The 15,961-nt window shown below is 38.6% G+C and overlaps 1 protein-coding gene across 1 annotated transcript in view; it reads left to right on the top strand.

The window, feature by feature from the left end:
* PRORP (protein only RNase P catalytic subunit) overlaps positions 1-15,961 on the top strand; it is a 43,984-nt gene extending 28,023 nt beyond the window's left edge. The window contains exons 5-7 of the mRNA XM_072427634.1: positions 9,835-9,983; positions 14,533-14,725; positions 15,712-15,961. Coding sequence (XP_072283735.1) covers positions 9,835-9,983; positions 14,533-14,725; positions 15,712-15,843 — 474 coding nt within the window. The 3' untranslated portion in view covers positions 15,844-15,961. The remainder of the gene's footprint in view (positions 1-9,834; positions 9,984-14,532; positions 14,726-15,711) is intronic.

The following is a 15,961-nucleotide window of genomic DNA, read 5'->3' as shown; positions in this document are numbered from 1 at the left end:
ATTGTATACATAACGCTAGCTTGCGGCCTTTTACGTATAGAGCTGGAAGTTATGTTAAAGGAATGCCTTGAATCAGGAGTTATGTTTTTTTCTAATATACTTTTTATGTTCTTAGTTAACTAAACCCACACAACTTATGCCCATTCCATCGTAGGGCACCGCCATCTTCCTTCTCTTCTTTTTCTTAGCCATCCATGGCACAATCATGTAACTCTTTCTTCATTCATCTCCAACACATGCAAGAAAAGCCAGGAATGCCAGGTTGGCAACCAAAGGTAACACTCCACATATGCAGCTTAGCTTTGTCACCAGAAATCTAGAGAGATCAGGCAGGTAAGAAACATTATTACAGAAAGGAAATCATCTTTCTATTTCTGCAATAATGACCTGTCCGATAAAACATTTGAAAAAGTGGAACTTTAGTTGCAGATTCTAAAGTTCTGCAATCCTTTTTTTTAATGTTTTTTTTACTCCGTACAAAATTTTAGCATAGCAATTATTTTATTTCAATAGATTTTTATTCCAAACTTTTGCATAAACAACAAATAAATAAACAAATCAGAGTAGAAGGTATGCATAAAGAATAATCTTAAATAAACGTAATAATACAGAGTATAAAAATTAAAGCAACTATACAAGAACATAATAAAAGCAAAGAAATTGGAGTCTATAACAAGACATTGACCTGCAAAGCAAATGCAGTATTTAAGGGGTAGGGGTTATCAAAGGGGGAGGGCAAGGGGTGGGGGGATTAGTGGAGGGGGTAAGGTGTCTACTACTCTACTAGGAATCGGGGACGAAGAATTGTGAGCATGGCAAATTTTAAACTAATCTGCATCTTATTGCTGGCATAAACCATTATTTTTTTGCATATGTGCTGGATAAACATATATAATGCGTGGATGACAGACACACTTTAATATTAAGCAGTCATAGTAAGGGATATTTAGTGAAGCGCGCACACACTATGTTTTCACTTGTTTATATTGTTCACCTTTCCCACACACCAAAAAGCAATGGTGATTTTTTTTTTTTTTTTTTTTTGCCCCGTTTCCTGTAACACTTCTTATAACACACTTTCTTTACGTAGGTTGTGCACCTGGCACACAACTAGTATGAAGAAACACTGCTGTGCTATTAATATAAACACCAACCAATTAACCGTTGCCATGTTACAAATCACTCTCACTAGTTTCATAATGCTGAAACAAACCTAAAGTTAGCTTGGCATCCACATTATAAAGGAAAGTAAAGCTAATTCTAGAACTTTTGTTAGGTTGTCGTAGTTTTGTATGTCTTTCCCCTCACTTACTGTGTAAAAAGTGTGTGCTAGAAAGCCAGGAAACAAGGTAAAATTTTTATTAATCTTTAAAGCTAAATCCACATGTAGACATAAAATGTAATAAAGCTCTTACATTTCTGCATTAGTGTTTTTTTTTTTTTTTTGTTGCCAGTTGATCTTGATCACAAATCTAGTGTCCTTGTCAGTTCATGTGATCCAAACTGGGGGCACAATTATATCTATTTTAGAGAAACTACTCATCCTAGCCTCGGTGACCGCCATGGGCCCGTCAGTAAATACCGTGGAAGAGTGAGCACCCAGGGATAAGGAAGCTTGGTATTTTCAGGATTACCAGATAAAATTCGGGGCATAAAAAGCCTAAAAAACAAAAATAAATGCAGCCTCCACATCTATGGATTAGTGAGCTACAGTATACTAAAACACCTTCCTATTCTATCAGATACATATTAAACGATATTTTGGTTTAAATTTCACTTTTACTATTTTTATGGCACCTGCCAAGGAAAGGGGTGTATATGTGAACTATCAGTTCTTAAACTTGATGTGCTCAAAGCAAAAACATGGGAAAGGATTTGACTGACTTCAGGCCAAACTGTGATCATATCCAAAACTGCAGGTTCTTTGAGATGTTCTTACAAGCCCAAAGACTGACAATCGTTAAACAGGTGACTGGGAAATGGGTACCCAAGGTTCATAGATGCACATAGGGGGTGGAAGGCTACAGGTAGTCACCGGGTAAAGGACATCTGACATACGGACAACTCCTACATACGAACAGGGCTTCTCTGCTCGTTGGTGTGCAGGACAAAGGCTTGATAAGGGGGAGGGGGGATTTGCATGACTTGCAGAAGAAATCTTTTGCCAAACACAGCTGAGCTTGTGGGTGATCTTATGAGCTGTGCTTATCTGTAACATGTTGTAACTCTTTAATAAGCAAGACTCACTCGGCCGTTTCTTTTTTTTTCCCATATCAAAGCACAGCTTGCTTCAGAAGTTAATGAATGTCCAGGCTCCATAACACTTTTTTTTGCCTTGTTTGTGATTAACTCTCAGTGAGGATTTTATATAGTAACTGACACTATGCTGTCTAGTATTATGTTGAGACAAACATCTGTCCTAATTGCATTTATTAAAATAATCCACCTGTTTTGACTTACATACAAATTTAACTTAAGAACAAACCTACAATCCCTATGTCATATGTAACCTGGGGGACTACCTGTAATGCCCTAAGGGAACTTCCATAACACACATGGCTGAAAAACAAAATGCTTGCCTTGTGACAAAGGTGTCACAACACATTGCATCACAGCTTGCTTATGATGGCCCCTTCACACCCCTGGAACAGTTGTTTAGATCATGTGGATGGATAGGTGTGTGTGTACCTGTAAAATAGATGGCAATGGTATGTACTGTAAGAAGGAGAAAAACAGGCCCAGTAAAGGCAATGTGACTGCTGCTAACTTCTTGGTGTTTTATAGCACAGGACACCTTCAGATGTCTTATGAACACTTTAAAGAAAACTACTAGCAGAAGGGTAATGGCAGAATACTTTAATGTTAATGTTTAATGTTAATAGTTTACAGTTTAAATCAGAAAGAAGCAATTGTAGTTGTCCCAAAATTTTTCATGTGTACAGCGGTCTCTCGATGACACTCATCAATCTGTCATTGCAGACCAACAAAAGACTGAGCAGAAACCATTGCTGTACTTTCCTACGGAGTAGGACACATCCTCCCCTTGCCATAGTGGTGCACGGTGCTGTGTGTACAGTACTCCATCGTTCACTTGTCATTGGAAACAATCGCAAAAGGTTGTTTCCAGAGAAAGAAATCTAACTTTGTACAGGGCTTTAAAATGTTTCATCCTTGCAATCTGATTTGATTGACAAGCACATGATAATGGGATAAGAATAATCTCCTGACACAATAACCCTATGCTGCCTTGGTTACAAAAGTTTTATAAAAGAACAATTGAAGCCACCTATAGTGAAAGAAGCTACTGTAGTGTAAAAAAAAATATGAATAAAAAAGCCCCTGAATAAATCAGGACATTTTTACACATTCTCACATGACACAATAAAAATTCCCGTCTGACACAGAACACTATGCACGCACTCGCCATGGTCTGCCATTCACCAGTGTCTGCCCTTAAAGTGAACTGGCACACTTGGTCATAAAGTGTGTAATGTGTGTGTGTATGAATCTTTTAGGCTGCATGTTTGTAATGGGGCAGGAAAATGAGAACACTTGTTTCTGTGGATAACAAATATAATCAAAGTATGTTTTTATGTTGGCAGTAGAATCCCTGCAGGTGGTGAGTAGGTATAAGCAGAACTTAAATCTGAACTATAGCTGAAAATTAATAAATTGTGTTCTGGCAGGGTCTTTATTGTAGAAGGGACAGGCGATGTGCCTTCCGCAATAGAACAAACATGCTTTAAGTAGAAGACCGCAAACAAGTAGGTAAGACCTGCCTGATCGCAGATTTTCAATGTATATAGTTACACTTTAAGGTAAGCCTTTGCTTATTCCATGCAGGACAACAGGCAACTGGTTCCCTTTAACACACCCTACTGCTGATGAACAAACTTACATTTCCTTCACTTCCCACACACCACATTTAGCCTCTAGCTGGCAAGAAGGGAAGTATTGTGTTACCAGTTTGCTGCACACATGTGGGCCAACCACTAGGTACCATTGCTCTCACATGGACTCATATGGTCCTCCTGGAAGTACTGGATATTTTCTTTCTTCTCACTGCATGAAAGAAAACCTGTTGCTGTTCTCTGCTTTGGTTAAAACTTCAGGCAAATCTTTTTTTCTGTATAATGATCATGTCTCCATTGGAAAAGCAAAGTAAACATGGCGGCCACTCGATTCAGAATGATGCAAATGATTTTCTATGCATTGTGCCATGTCCATGTGCACTGTTCCTTAGAGATGTTATGATTCAGAGCTAGGATCTCCTTTTGCTGAGGAGCATTGACGTGCACTATGTTCTCACATGAATTTGCAAGAGATAATTGTCTTTTGAATGTCTGTTAGGGAATTTTTGTATTGTCCTTTTGGGAAAACTAATTTCCTATTACACACACAGGCACATGCACGTACTTCATGAAGACAGAATCACTGACTTTTTTGTGTATTGTTGTCTCTGTTCATGCTGGGGAGATTTTTGCAGGGTTGGGTGTTTTTTCTTTATATACTTAATATAGTAACATATTTTCTATTTTTTATGGTGGAGGGGAAGTGATATTTTTTGATTTTGAAAGCCCCTCTATCCCTCTATTACTAGCAAAATTACCCCTGCTGGCCATCAGAAACCCCATCCAATATCCTCCACCTTCTTTTGGTAGACATGAATCAACATCACTTTTGTTTTCAACTATGTAGGGGGTCCAAATAGTTTTTATTCACTTGGGGGGGGGGGCAAGCAGATAATTGTACTTATCTAGAATTATACTTTAACTGCTGTTTAACTTTAACAGCAGCAGCAGCAGCAACATACAAACCTCTCCCTGACCAATTTAACAGATAGGAGTTTGTATACCTGTTTCAACCACTCCCTTTTTTAGTGCACATTGGAGCGAGACAAATAATTCCAGAAACCTTTATTTAGGGTTAACTCTTAAGCCGATGAGCTGTAAAGACATTTGGAAGCCCATATTGGTGCACACAATTTTAGGTTTGACAAGTTTGATATCTATTTACTCACATGTTCATTTAAAGCCCATTTTGTGCAATACTAAGTACCGTATGTATTGCTGTATATGAGACAGAAAACCTAATTCGGAGGGCTTTAAATTTTTCAGCCATGTGACACAGTTCTCAGTGGCTTTCGTTGCTGAAACCAGTAGTCATTGTGGCAACATAGGCTCATTATAACCAATTTTTATGTGCTTACTCAAAATATTCTCTGGTAATAAAGATGAACGATAAGAAGCCAATGTATACACACGCGTTACATCAGTTTTAGTTATGCAATGGCATCAGTTTTAGATATGCAATGTTTAGCAGCAGTCATAGGTACCATCCTGATGATTTATAGCATTGCTGCCTTGCAGACATACACACCACGTTATGCTAGTTCTGGCTGTTTCCTGTCACCCATCAGACGTGACCTGGTTAAAGTTCTGTCTTGCCGCCTTCCGCACTTTCACCAGGCCAAATTTTTAGGTGATTTCCCACAGTCAGATTAAAGTTAGTCTTTACCTAGACGGCAGTACACTGAAGCCTCCTTATGGAGGGGGCTGTCCCATCTGTAGAGTGTTTGTGCAAGGCTTAGTAGATTCCTTGTTTTTTTTTTTATTTTGGTTTTTTTCGTAATCAGTCAATAAAAATTAATTTACTGAAAAAAAAAGTGTGATTTTTTTTTTTCCTTTATTCATGCTTCTGTAATAACAGTCAGAGACATGCTAAAGCTGACAGCACTAAAAACCTTTTTTTTTAAATCCTGACATTCACATACACATTTACATTTGTATCACAAGGTATCCACAGGTGGGGAATATGGCTGATTTGGAACTGTGGAACAATTTTACCAGATATAGAGGAACAATGTCTGTTCATCTTTGTATTGGTCAAATTGGTTACAAAATCTCAGTTGTGGCAAGTTCGTATTGAAATTATGTGCAAGCTACATAAAAATGAATTTATCTGCATGAGCATTATCTAACTGTTAGTAACTTATACTGCAGTTTCAGGAATTCATAGCAAAGTGGCCCTCTGACTACAGGGTTACAGGGTTCAAAGAGCAAATAGTTGTAGCTGCAAAAAGATTTTTTCTACTAAAATTCTACTATGATGCTGCTTTCACCATTTTTTTTAAGGGGATCCTGCCATGAAGCTCCTTCCTTAGGCTGTTCTTGTTAAAGGGTAACAAAAAGCTCATCATTTCAACACACATTACACATTTATGCTCCACTACTGTCACACTCCGGAATATATGCAGTGCAGGTAAACGCACTGATGTGACTGCATTGAAGCTTCCGATATTTAGCATTGAGATATTATTATTATTACTACACAGTATTTATAGCGCAATCATATTACGCAGCGCTGTACAAAGTCCATAGTCGTGTCACTAACTGTCCCTTAAAGGAGCTCACAATCTAATGTCCCTACTAAAGTCATATGTCATCATTGTAGTCCAAGGTCAATTTAGGGGGAAGCCAATTAACCTAACTGCATGTTTTTGGGATGTGGGAGGAAACCAGAGTACCCAGAGGAAACCCACACAGATAGGGAGAACCTGCAAACTCCATGCAGATAGTGTCCTGGCTAGGATTCGAACCTGGGACCTAGCGCTGCAATAGCCAGAGTGCTAACCCCTGAGCCACGGTGCGGCCCGTGAAACAACAAAGGATAAAAATATATATATTTAAAGCCAATTATATAAAACAGTTTTTAGCAAACTAAATAATATGGGTATACACCTGATTTAAATTTTGCAATAATTGTGCACATCACCAGCTATTTATTTATTAATTTCAGGTGGTCTGACTTGTTTTTGAGCCATACAATAATATTTAATTGACTAAAGACACAATTTATATCAGTTACTGGTAAACTTCATGTTATACTGACCCCCTAATGCAAACATAGGTGAAGGTCCAATTCAGAGCTCTGACATTCAACTTCAAATCTTTGTGTGTTTTCTGCTGATATGTTTCCTCTGTGTTTCCGGATTGCATAAACTGTCACATAATGTGATGTAACTGAGTGTTCAGTACACTATAACATTCCGGTAAAGCAGTGCTCTATTTTACATATTTGAAGTCACAAACCTAGGTGTTGTCCATGCTCCAAAAACAGAATGAAAGTTCATCTTTAGGTTTTCATTTGATTTAGGGACACACAAAAGTGTGTCTATCCTTTGCAGTTTTGCATTAAGGGCCTGTTCACACTAATATTCCAGGATACAATCAATGCAAATGGAGGGAAGTTCAGTGAGCGAATATCAAATAACAACCCAGTTACTCTCAGAAACATGGTATAAAGCCTCTAGTTTGTATTTATATCATCACTCTGGCATTTCTAAAAACAGCTTTCTCTGCTCTGTCTTGCCATTGCTTCTAGCAACTGTGCTAAAATAAAGCCCCACCTTGTTCTTGAGGTAGCCATCTTTGCAGTATTTTTATTTTAAAGTCACTCATGTGTGCTAGTGAAAGGGACACCACCAGGTCTGCTCAGTCAGCTTTCCTCAGTCAGAAGTTCTCTTTGGCTTTCCCAATACATAGGCTTCTTCCGGCCATTTTGCAAATGGCTTCACAGAGGCCTGGCCTCAGGCTCCAACTCTATCCCTCAATCTTAAATGGCCATTCACTTTTATTAGGATTTGGCAGGTACTCCAGATTCCTGGCCTGAGAAAAGGGAAAGGGATGAAGTGTTTGGCCTTCCCAATTAGCAGAACACCAAATGGGGTTGAAAACACAGACAGAAATAATAACCAAATGACCAAACAGAGGCTGCAACCCTTCCCTACTCAACCAAAAATAAAAATAAAAGAAAGGTTTAGTATTAAACCAATAAAGGATGTTTACTATGAATTTTGTTTTCTTTTAAAGTAAAATTTTCGGTAACTCGTTTCATAAATAGACCCATGTGCACTTTTTTGCATACTATATGCAGTTTATTTCTGTACAGTTTGTGCTGCCATGGTTATACAGTTTGCTATCTTCATATTCTGAATTCCTTGTCTCTAAACAACTGAAAATATCGGTGCATATATTGCAGTCATTTGTAATTTCCTCATCATGGTTTGCATATTTAGGAATTTAGGTAACAGTACAATCTGGTATATAAACTTGCAGTGTTTATTTCAACTTTTGTGAAAGCAGCGTCAGACATAAAACTTCCTTTTTAGAACCAAGAAGAGGAAATCCTGTGGAAGTTCCCTGAGTTCACATTGTTGTCCTCAAAAAGATTAACAGTAACGGTTTAAAAACATTTCACATGACATCTCAACACAGAATGTTTCAAAATTCCCCACTGCATTTAAATTTATAGTTTCATAACCGGTGCAATACCCTGCACTCTGCTCCCACGGCGTATGTGAAGCTTATATGGTGTGGCTGGGCCTTCTACTAAAGAACTCAGGTGCTTATACAGGGCATCTTTGCAACATTAAAGGTCTTGATTCATTTGTGGAATCCCCTTGAATATTTCCCAAGGAGACAGAAAATGTTAAGTTTTACCAAACCTGAAAAATTTTCCTAAACACATCTGGCACTGCTAAGTTTGCTACAGATTTTTATGATCAACATTTCTTCTTGAAGTGGTTATTAAAGTGTAAATTCGAATTCCCAATAATCAGTTCACTTGCCTACATTTGTAAATCGTGCCAGGTGTGTAATTTGTAGCACCATTATGCCCTTTTTGCTACTACCTATTTTGGATTCCACTGATCAAATCTAATTGATTAAATTACCAATCAATAAATTAATCAGTTGGAAGTCCAAAAGCACAACTCATGTGGTGATGTTCTGGCCCTGATTTATTAAAGCTCTACAAGGCTGGGAAGGATACATTTTCATCAGAGAAGCTGGGTGATCCAGATTGAATGGATTTCCAAAAAGTTTTTAGCTATTTCTTAGCAAATAATTTCAATTTTGGACCAGATCCTTTCCAGTTTTGCTGGATCACCCATCTTAACGGATGAAAGTGTATGCTCTCCAGCCATGTAGAGATTTAATAAATCAGGGCCTCTGTCCCTTCTGTTCTGGGGATTGGTATTACACTAACATAACCATTTGATTAATATTTAAAATGCAAATGATCTGTCCAAGGACCCAAAAGTTGGTCTTATAGTATAGGTTGACATTTAAAAATCCAGCAAACTCCGGACCTGAGGAGTGCCGGATTTTCACAAATTCTAGATTTTTTACGGTTTAATATGCTGTATATATTTAACAGAAAATCCATAAGGGGGCTATACAGCTACAAATAAATGAGAAGGAATAAGCAGGAAAGCACGTGCAAGCAAGACCCAACAGCTGATTCTGGGGTACAACATAAAACATAAACAGCCCCTCAAGAAAACAGTGTAAATATGAAATGCACTCCAAAATCCATGCAGGAAATCTGAAGGAATCGATGGCCGGATTTTTGAATGTCAACCTGTATGGCCTTTAATGGTTTTAGGGGTTACATTTCTTTTCATGAATTTCACTTTATTTGATTGGATCATTTTTCCTAATAGAAGTAAAAATTGAGTTATGTGTACATATTTATCTCTAAATATTTTGGCCTTATGCTTAACGTATATCTGATATTAAAAAGTAGAAATTTACAATAAAAACGGGAATATGTGGACTGGTTAATTTTGCCTAGATCATACTTTGATAAATGTACATTTTGCCTAAATTTCTCTTGATAAATAGCAGTGCACTTCCTGCATCCTCCTAAAGTGGACCTGAAGTCAAAATGTGAAGATAAGCTCTGCTACATGGACATCAGGAAATATTAATTATGTCTAATTGGTACCCTAAACCTACACTAGCAATGCACTCCTTTTTTGTCTTGTTTCAGCTCTTGGATGTGGTCTCTTATCTGAGGGGAAAAGGTAGACGAATTCTGGTGCTGGGAAGAAAACACATGTTAGTTCCCTCTAGGAAGTGGCTAAAGCAGGACATTCAGCTCTTGCAACAGTATGCCGACTGCTTTTTTCTTGACAATATGTGAGTATTCTGTCCCTTTTACCTTTTTATATTTAAGAGCTGAATTAAAAGTGTATGTAAATATATTATATGTCTGTGCACTCACCAAGAAGTATAACAGCACAAAACATAGAAAACTAGATGACACAGATAAAACACCTTTTTATATTAATACATTTTTATTAGATTTTTTCAGAACGAACAGATAACAGACAGGGATAAAATAAAGCTATCAATATACATGAAAAAATATAAAAGGCATAAGTAAACAGTTCAAGAAAAACATGAAGACAAAACAAATACAGGTATAAAACATGGATGTACTCGAAACATGCAATAGTGTAGATAAATTGAAAAAAATTCTACAAAACCAAACTAGAGACAATGAGAATAATTGAAAAGAGGAGGGTGGCTGCTCATCATAAATTAAAGAGCCTGCGATCTAAATCAGGAGTGGCGTGATGGTCCAGCCAAGGTGTCCAAACCTTATAGATTTTAGACAGTCGTTGACAGTAGCAGACATCTTTTCTAGCACCATTGTGTCCGACAGTCTGGATATTACTGCCTATACGTTATAAGATGGTTTCTTCCAAGTTGCAGATATCACCTGGCATGTGGCCAGGAACATAAATGATATTAATTTACATTTACTCCTAGAAAAAGTGGGGCCCGGCTTATGGAGCAGAGCTGCCCAAGGGTCCCTTTGAATAGACACATGCAGAACCTAATATAATTAAAGACTCTAATCCAAAACCTTTTAACTACTGGACAGTCTCACCATATATGGCGGAAGTAGCCTGGAACACTGCAACCTCTAAAACAATATGGGTCGCTCCCTTTGACAAACTTAGCAATTCTTACAGGGGTTAAGTACCAGCTAAATAGCACCTTGTATGCATTTTCCTCCGCTATCACATTAGGGGAGCAGCTGGCAATAGCCTGCCATATCTCCTGCCAGTCTTCCATATCTAAGGTGGAATCAAGGTCAATTTTTTAAAGTAACCATATATTAAGGACATTGTGCATCCATGTGAAGTAGTGAAGCATAGAGCAGGGACACCAGGCCAGCAGAACCAGAATTTCTTAGACAACAGGATTCAAAACCCCTTATTCTGAGTGGGAAATCGGCCACATTCCTAAGAAGATCCTTCAGGTAATGACTAATTTGTATAAATCTAAAGAGTTCGCTGGATGGCAGTTCCCAATGATCCTGTAAATTAGTAAAGGCCTTGACTCCAGAAAAAGGAGAAAAAAAAATCATAACGGATAGGCCTCGAAGGCCACCCGCGAAAGACTATGGGGTTATCATACGCTGGCTTAAAGGTGGGGCAATTTAAATTTCAGATTAAGGGTATATGCTTGGACATCAATCCATTGGGGTATTTGAGCCTATCTCAAAGGCCCAACGCATAGGATAATGTAGGGTCTGCCACAAGGGGAGGCTTCAAGAAGGGCATCCAAAGAAGATTATGTAGTGGTACCAAGGGTAGTTCCCCCGCACAAATATGAGCCCAGATGAGAAGATCTTAAAGGTAATATAGAGCCACTAAAGGAGCCGATTGGGCTGCCAGCAGATATTTATAAAAATTTGGGAAAGAAAGTCCTCCATTCAATTTGGACCAGTATAGAACTTTTTCTGGTACCCGTGGTCTACTGGGGTGCCAAATAAACTGCAGCACCTTTCTTTGTTCGGCCTTAAGTGCCTGTGAGGGAACCGCTATGGGGAGCGTGCGAAACAGATAAAGTAATTTTGGGAGATAGGTCATTTTGATCGCATGTATCCTGCCCAGCCATGAGAGTGGAAGATGTTGCCACTTAGAACTTAAGTAGAAAGTTCTCGAAATAAAGGCGGGGTAGTTGGTTTGATCAATGGAATACAATTGAGGCGTAATCTTTATACCCAAATAGGGAACTCCTAACCATTTATAAGCAAAGTGGGGCTGCAAGGCCTCCACTACTGAGGGTGGTAAAGAAACATTAAACCCCTTAGGTTTTTTATCGTTCACCACTAATCCAGAGATCCCTGAAAACTGGGTAAGCAATTTATGCAGGTTCAGTAAAGTTGTAATTGGCGCTGTAAAGGACAATAGTATATCGTCTGCAAAGAGCATGATCTTTTTGTTTCATGTCAAAAATTTTTATGCCAGCTATATCTTGATTTGCACGAATGGCAGCTGCTAGCGGCTCAAAGGCTGGTATAAATAAAATGAGTGAGAGAGGGCAGCCCTGTATTTAGCCCAGATGCTAAAATTTTGCCAATATTTTTACAAACAAATTTAAGAGCGAAATTGGCCGGTAATTAGCCTATGACGTATGGTTGATCGATGGCTTCGGTATCCTAGCAATTGATGCTTTCAAAGACTCTGGAGGGAATGAAATCCCCTGATTCAAATCATTGAAAAGAATTTGTAGGTGGGGAGTAATAACATCAGACATTTTCTTGAAGAATAATGGGGAGAAGCCATCAGGGCCAGCCCAATTACCAACTTTTAGAGATTTAACGGCTACTGCAATCTCAAGAGTGGAAATATCTGCCTGTAACATATCCAGGTCTGATGTACTGATATTAGGTAAATCAATGTTAACAAAAAAATTGATCTCCTTTACTGGAGTCTAAATCTGAGGGAGCCGAATAAAGGTCTGATAATCGGGACTGGAACTCCTGGACAATATCTAAGGGATTGCTAGTGGATTGTTTGGAAGCAGTGCGTAGAGAAATTGTAGTAATAGAGTAAATTTCGGTGCAAGTGTGCGTAGTCTCTTAGCCAGTACCTAGTTTATTGCCACAGTAATAAAATGTATGTTTAGTCCACTGTAGTTGGCATACCGCTATATTAGTCAAGCACAGATTGAGTTTAGTACGAGCCTTGCGTAATGCAATGGTTGTACCTAAAGTAGGGTTCAGTTTATGTAATTGGACCAGCCTAGAATATTCAGCTTCCAACCCGGACCTGGGCTTGGCAGCGCCCTCGTTTTTTGGCTGGAGCCAGTTGAAATAAATGGCCACGCATCACTGTTTTACATACCTCCCATATTGCTGTGGACTAAGGTACTGAGCCTTCATTTAAGACAAAAAATTCTGCCAATTTCCAAACTGTATATGAGATCTGCCAATTTCCGAACTGTATATGGGTGCAACAGGAGAGAGTCATTGATTGACCACAGACGGGCATGAGGCTGAACCACTAGCGAAGTACAGGTGATCACAACTGGGTCATGGTCAGACCATGTTACAGCAGGTATGCTAGCTTTTAAAATCTCAGGTAGTAGAGCCCAGGGTGCCCATATGTGGTCAATCCTGGAAAAAGAGTTGTGTGGGGCCGAATAAAATGTATATTCACGGGATGTAGGGTGAAGCTCCCGCCTCACATCAAGCAAGCCCAAATTCTTGAAACATTCCAGAATAGATTTACCTTCTGACAAGGAAATGTTTGAGGACTTGGAGCACTTGTCTAGCTTACTAGTGAACACAATGTTTGAATCCCCACAACAGATCAAAGTGGCACGCATATGTAACCGGGTCTCCTCAAGCATCCTCTGAAAAAAGAGGCTGGAGGAGAGTTCGGGGCATAATATACCAAAAACGTTACTTCAGTGTTCTGAGTATTGCCACACAAAATTAGATAGCTATGTTTTGTTGCTGCAGAGGCATAATAAAGCTGAGGGTAACGGGTATGTGAAAACTTAGGACTAGAGGGTACCGAAAAGTGCGTCTCTTGTATGCATGCTATATCTATGCCAGAGGAGTGACAATAATTAAATGCCGTTTTCCTCTTACGTGGAGAGTTCAGGCTCTTCGCGTTAATAGACATTACGCGTAAGGTCATTGCTGTATCCGCAGAAAAGGAAAGCCATTGAAACCATTCATTATAATGATTGAAAGCCACAAAAACCAGCATCCAAGTACAAATATACAAAATATACATGTTTCAAGAGAATAGAGAAAACACAGAAATCATAGGAAACATTTCAAATTGAAAAACCTTCCCACAGATGGGGAGAGAGAAAAAAAACAAGAGCCAGAAGGGCTCCGAGGCCTCTATGGGCCCAACCAAAGTTGGGAACACCTGTCCCCACTGTCCAATTGTGGGGTTCCATTGTTTTCCAATAGGGTGACGTGTCAAACAAGCAGAATAAAGAATAAAGGTGTCATTTGACAAATGGCTGCAAAAACACAACCAAAAAAGGGTTAAGTATACTTTATGTGAAACAAGATCTGGTTGATCTGGATTTCCTTGGGAAGGCTTTTTCTAACTGTACGCAACATATTGCATCGATATTTGCATCGATAAAGTGCAATGCCTTTGTTTTCATAGTGGTGTTTCACCTGTGCTATTCAGTTTGCTCTATGTTGTGCTTATGTCCAGATATATGGCCTTTCTATGCATACTGAGCTAGCAGGGAGAAGCAAACCCACCCAGGTTTCAGTGAAGCTTAGTACATTTCAAGATTTTAACTGACCCAGCAATATTTTATACCAAATTGATGTATGGGCTACTATTTTTATGCACTGATTAGCTGCGTCTGTATGAGTTCCCTTATATGTAATTTTTTTTACCTTTATGTACAGATCGTTAGATGATCCCTTCCTGCTATATGCATGTTTAAACTCTGGCAGCCAATGTTATATTATGACCAAAGACCTCCTAAGAGACCACAAGGCTTGTCTGCCTGATGCTGAAACAAAACGCCTTTTTTTTAAATGGCAACGTGGACATCAGATCGTGATTCAAGACTACACTTCTAAAAATCTTCGTCTACAGGTAAATATTACATTCTAAATTAGCAAAGTGTTTTTTTTTTTTCTCAGCCTAAATCTAAACACTCACCAGATATTATTAATGTTAAAAAAAAAAAAACCCTTGTGCAAAGCTCTGACTCTGCCAAAATAGCTGGCTCCAGACAGCCACATTCCTGGGAAAAAGTTGACAGAGGAGCCAACAGACAATTCTGGTGACTAGTCCCTTTGTCCTCTACTTGACTTATCTGACACTTCTTTTAGAGTGGTATACATGTTTTACATGTGTAACCCTAAGACCGTATATGTGTACAGCCATTGTGACAGGACACGTCTGTGCAATGTATGCTGTTTATTGTGTTTCCTTTTAGAATCCCAGGAAACTATGAAACAGCAGATCTCATCATTTTACCCAAGCTGGAGGGCTGAGTCAGTAACAGTTATTTTCTTGCTTTTGTTTGTGCATCTAAAAAAAATCAAGGCCACATTTAACTGTATATTGTAAATATCAGCAAAGTAAACCATACTAATAATGTGGAATCTGAATTTATTTGGTAGTTAGCTTCCATTGGTTACTGATTAAAGAGCAAGTGTGCCCAATTTTATTAAAAGAGTTAGTCAGCAATAGAAAACTCAAAAAGCCTAAATCTTAACTCCAGGAAAAATAGAAAAATGCCGGATTTTGTATAGAAGCGAAGTAAAAAGCAGTTTTAACTTCCCTTACTTCTATCTGCTGGCTTCTCGTCTGTGTGACTGGTCCCCTGCAGCCTCCTCTCTATGACACTCTGTTTGCAAGCATTGACATCTTCCTAGAGGTCAAAGCACACTTTTAGACCTGCCTTCAATCTGGAGTGGGAGAGAAAAAGAAGAATATTGGCTGCTTCAGTAGTGGATTGTGAGGTCATTAAAAATGCATTTTACTTCCCTTCTGGACAAAAACTTTCCCACGCAGAGTAAGAGTAAATTAAAAAAATATATATAACTTTTTTCTTTTCTATACCTACTATACAGCCTGCCCAGAGCTATGATACAATAGTCCAGTGTACAGACACCTCTTACCATATTCCATATGACAAAGCAGATGTGGAAAGAGCTACCTTTGAAGTACCGAAGACCTGGCTATGTCTGAAGAAAGAGAAGTAAGACAGCCTGCTGTATACAAATTTCTTTATTTAATTCATTATGTGGCTGCTGTTACCAGCAGTTCCCTATGATATGTACTGTACTCTACTGTAATAAATAAAATACAAAGACAATTTTA

This window comes from Pyxicephalus adspersus, chromosome 12 (assembly GCF_032062135.1).
Source record: "Pyxicephalus adspersus chromosome 12, UCB_Pads_2.0, whole genome shotgun sequence".
In the NCBI taxonomy this organism is placed as follows: Eukaryota; Metazoa; Chordata; class Amphibia; order Anura; family Pyxicephalidae; genus Pyxicephalus; species Pyxicephalus adspersus.
This window is presented reverse-complemented; position numbering and strand designations above follow the sequence as displayed.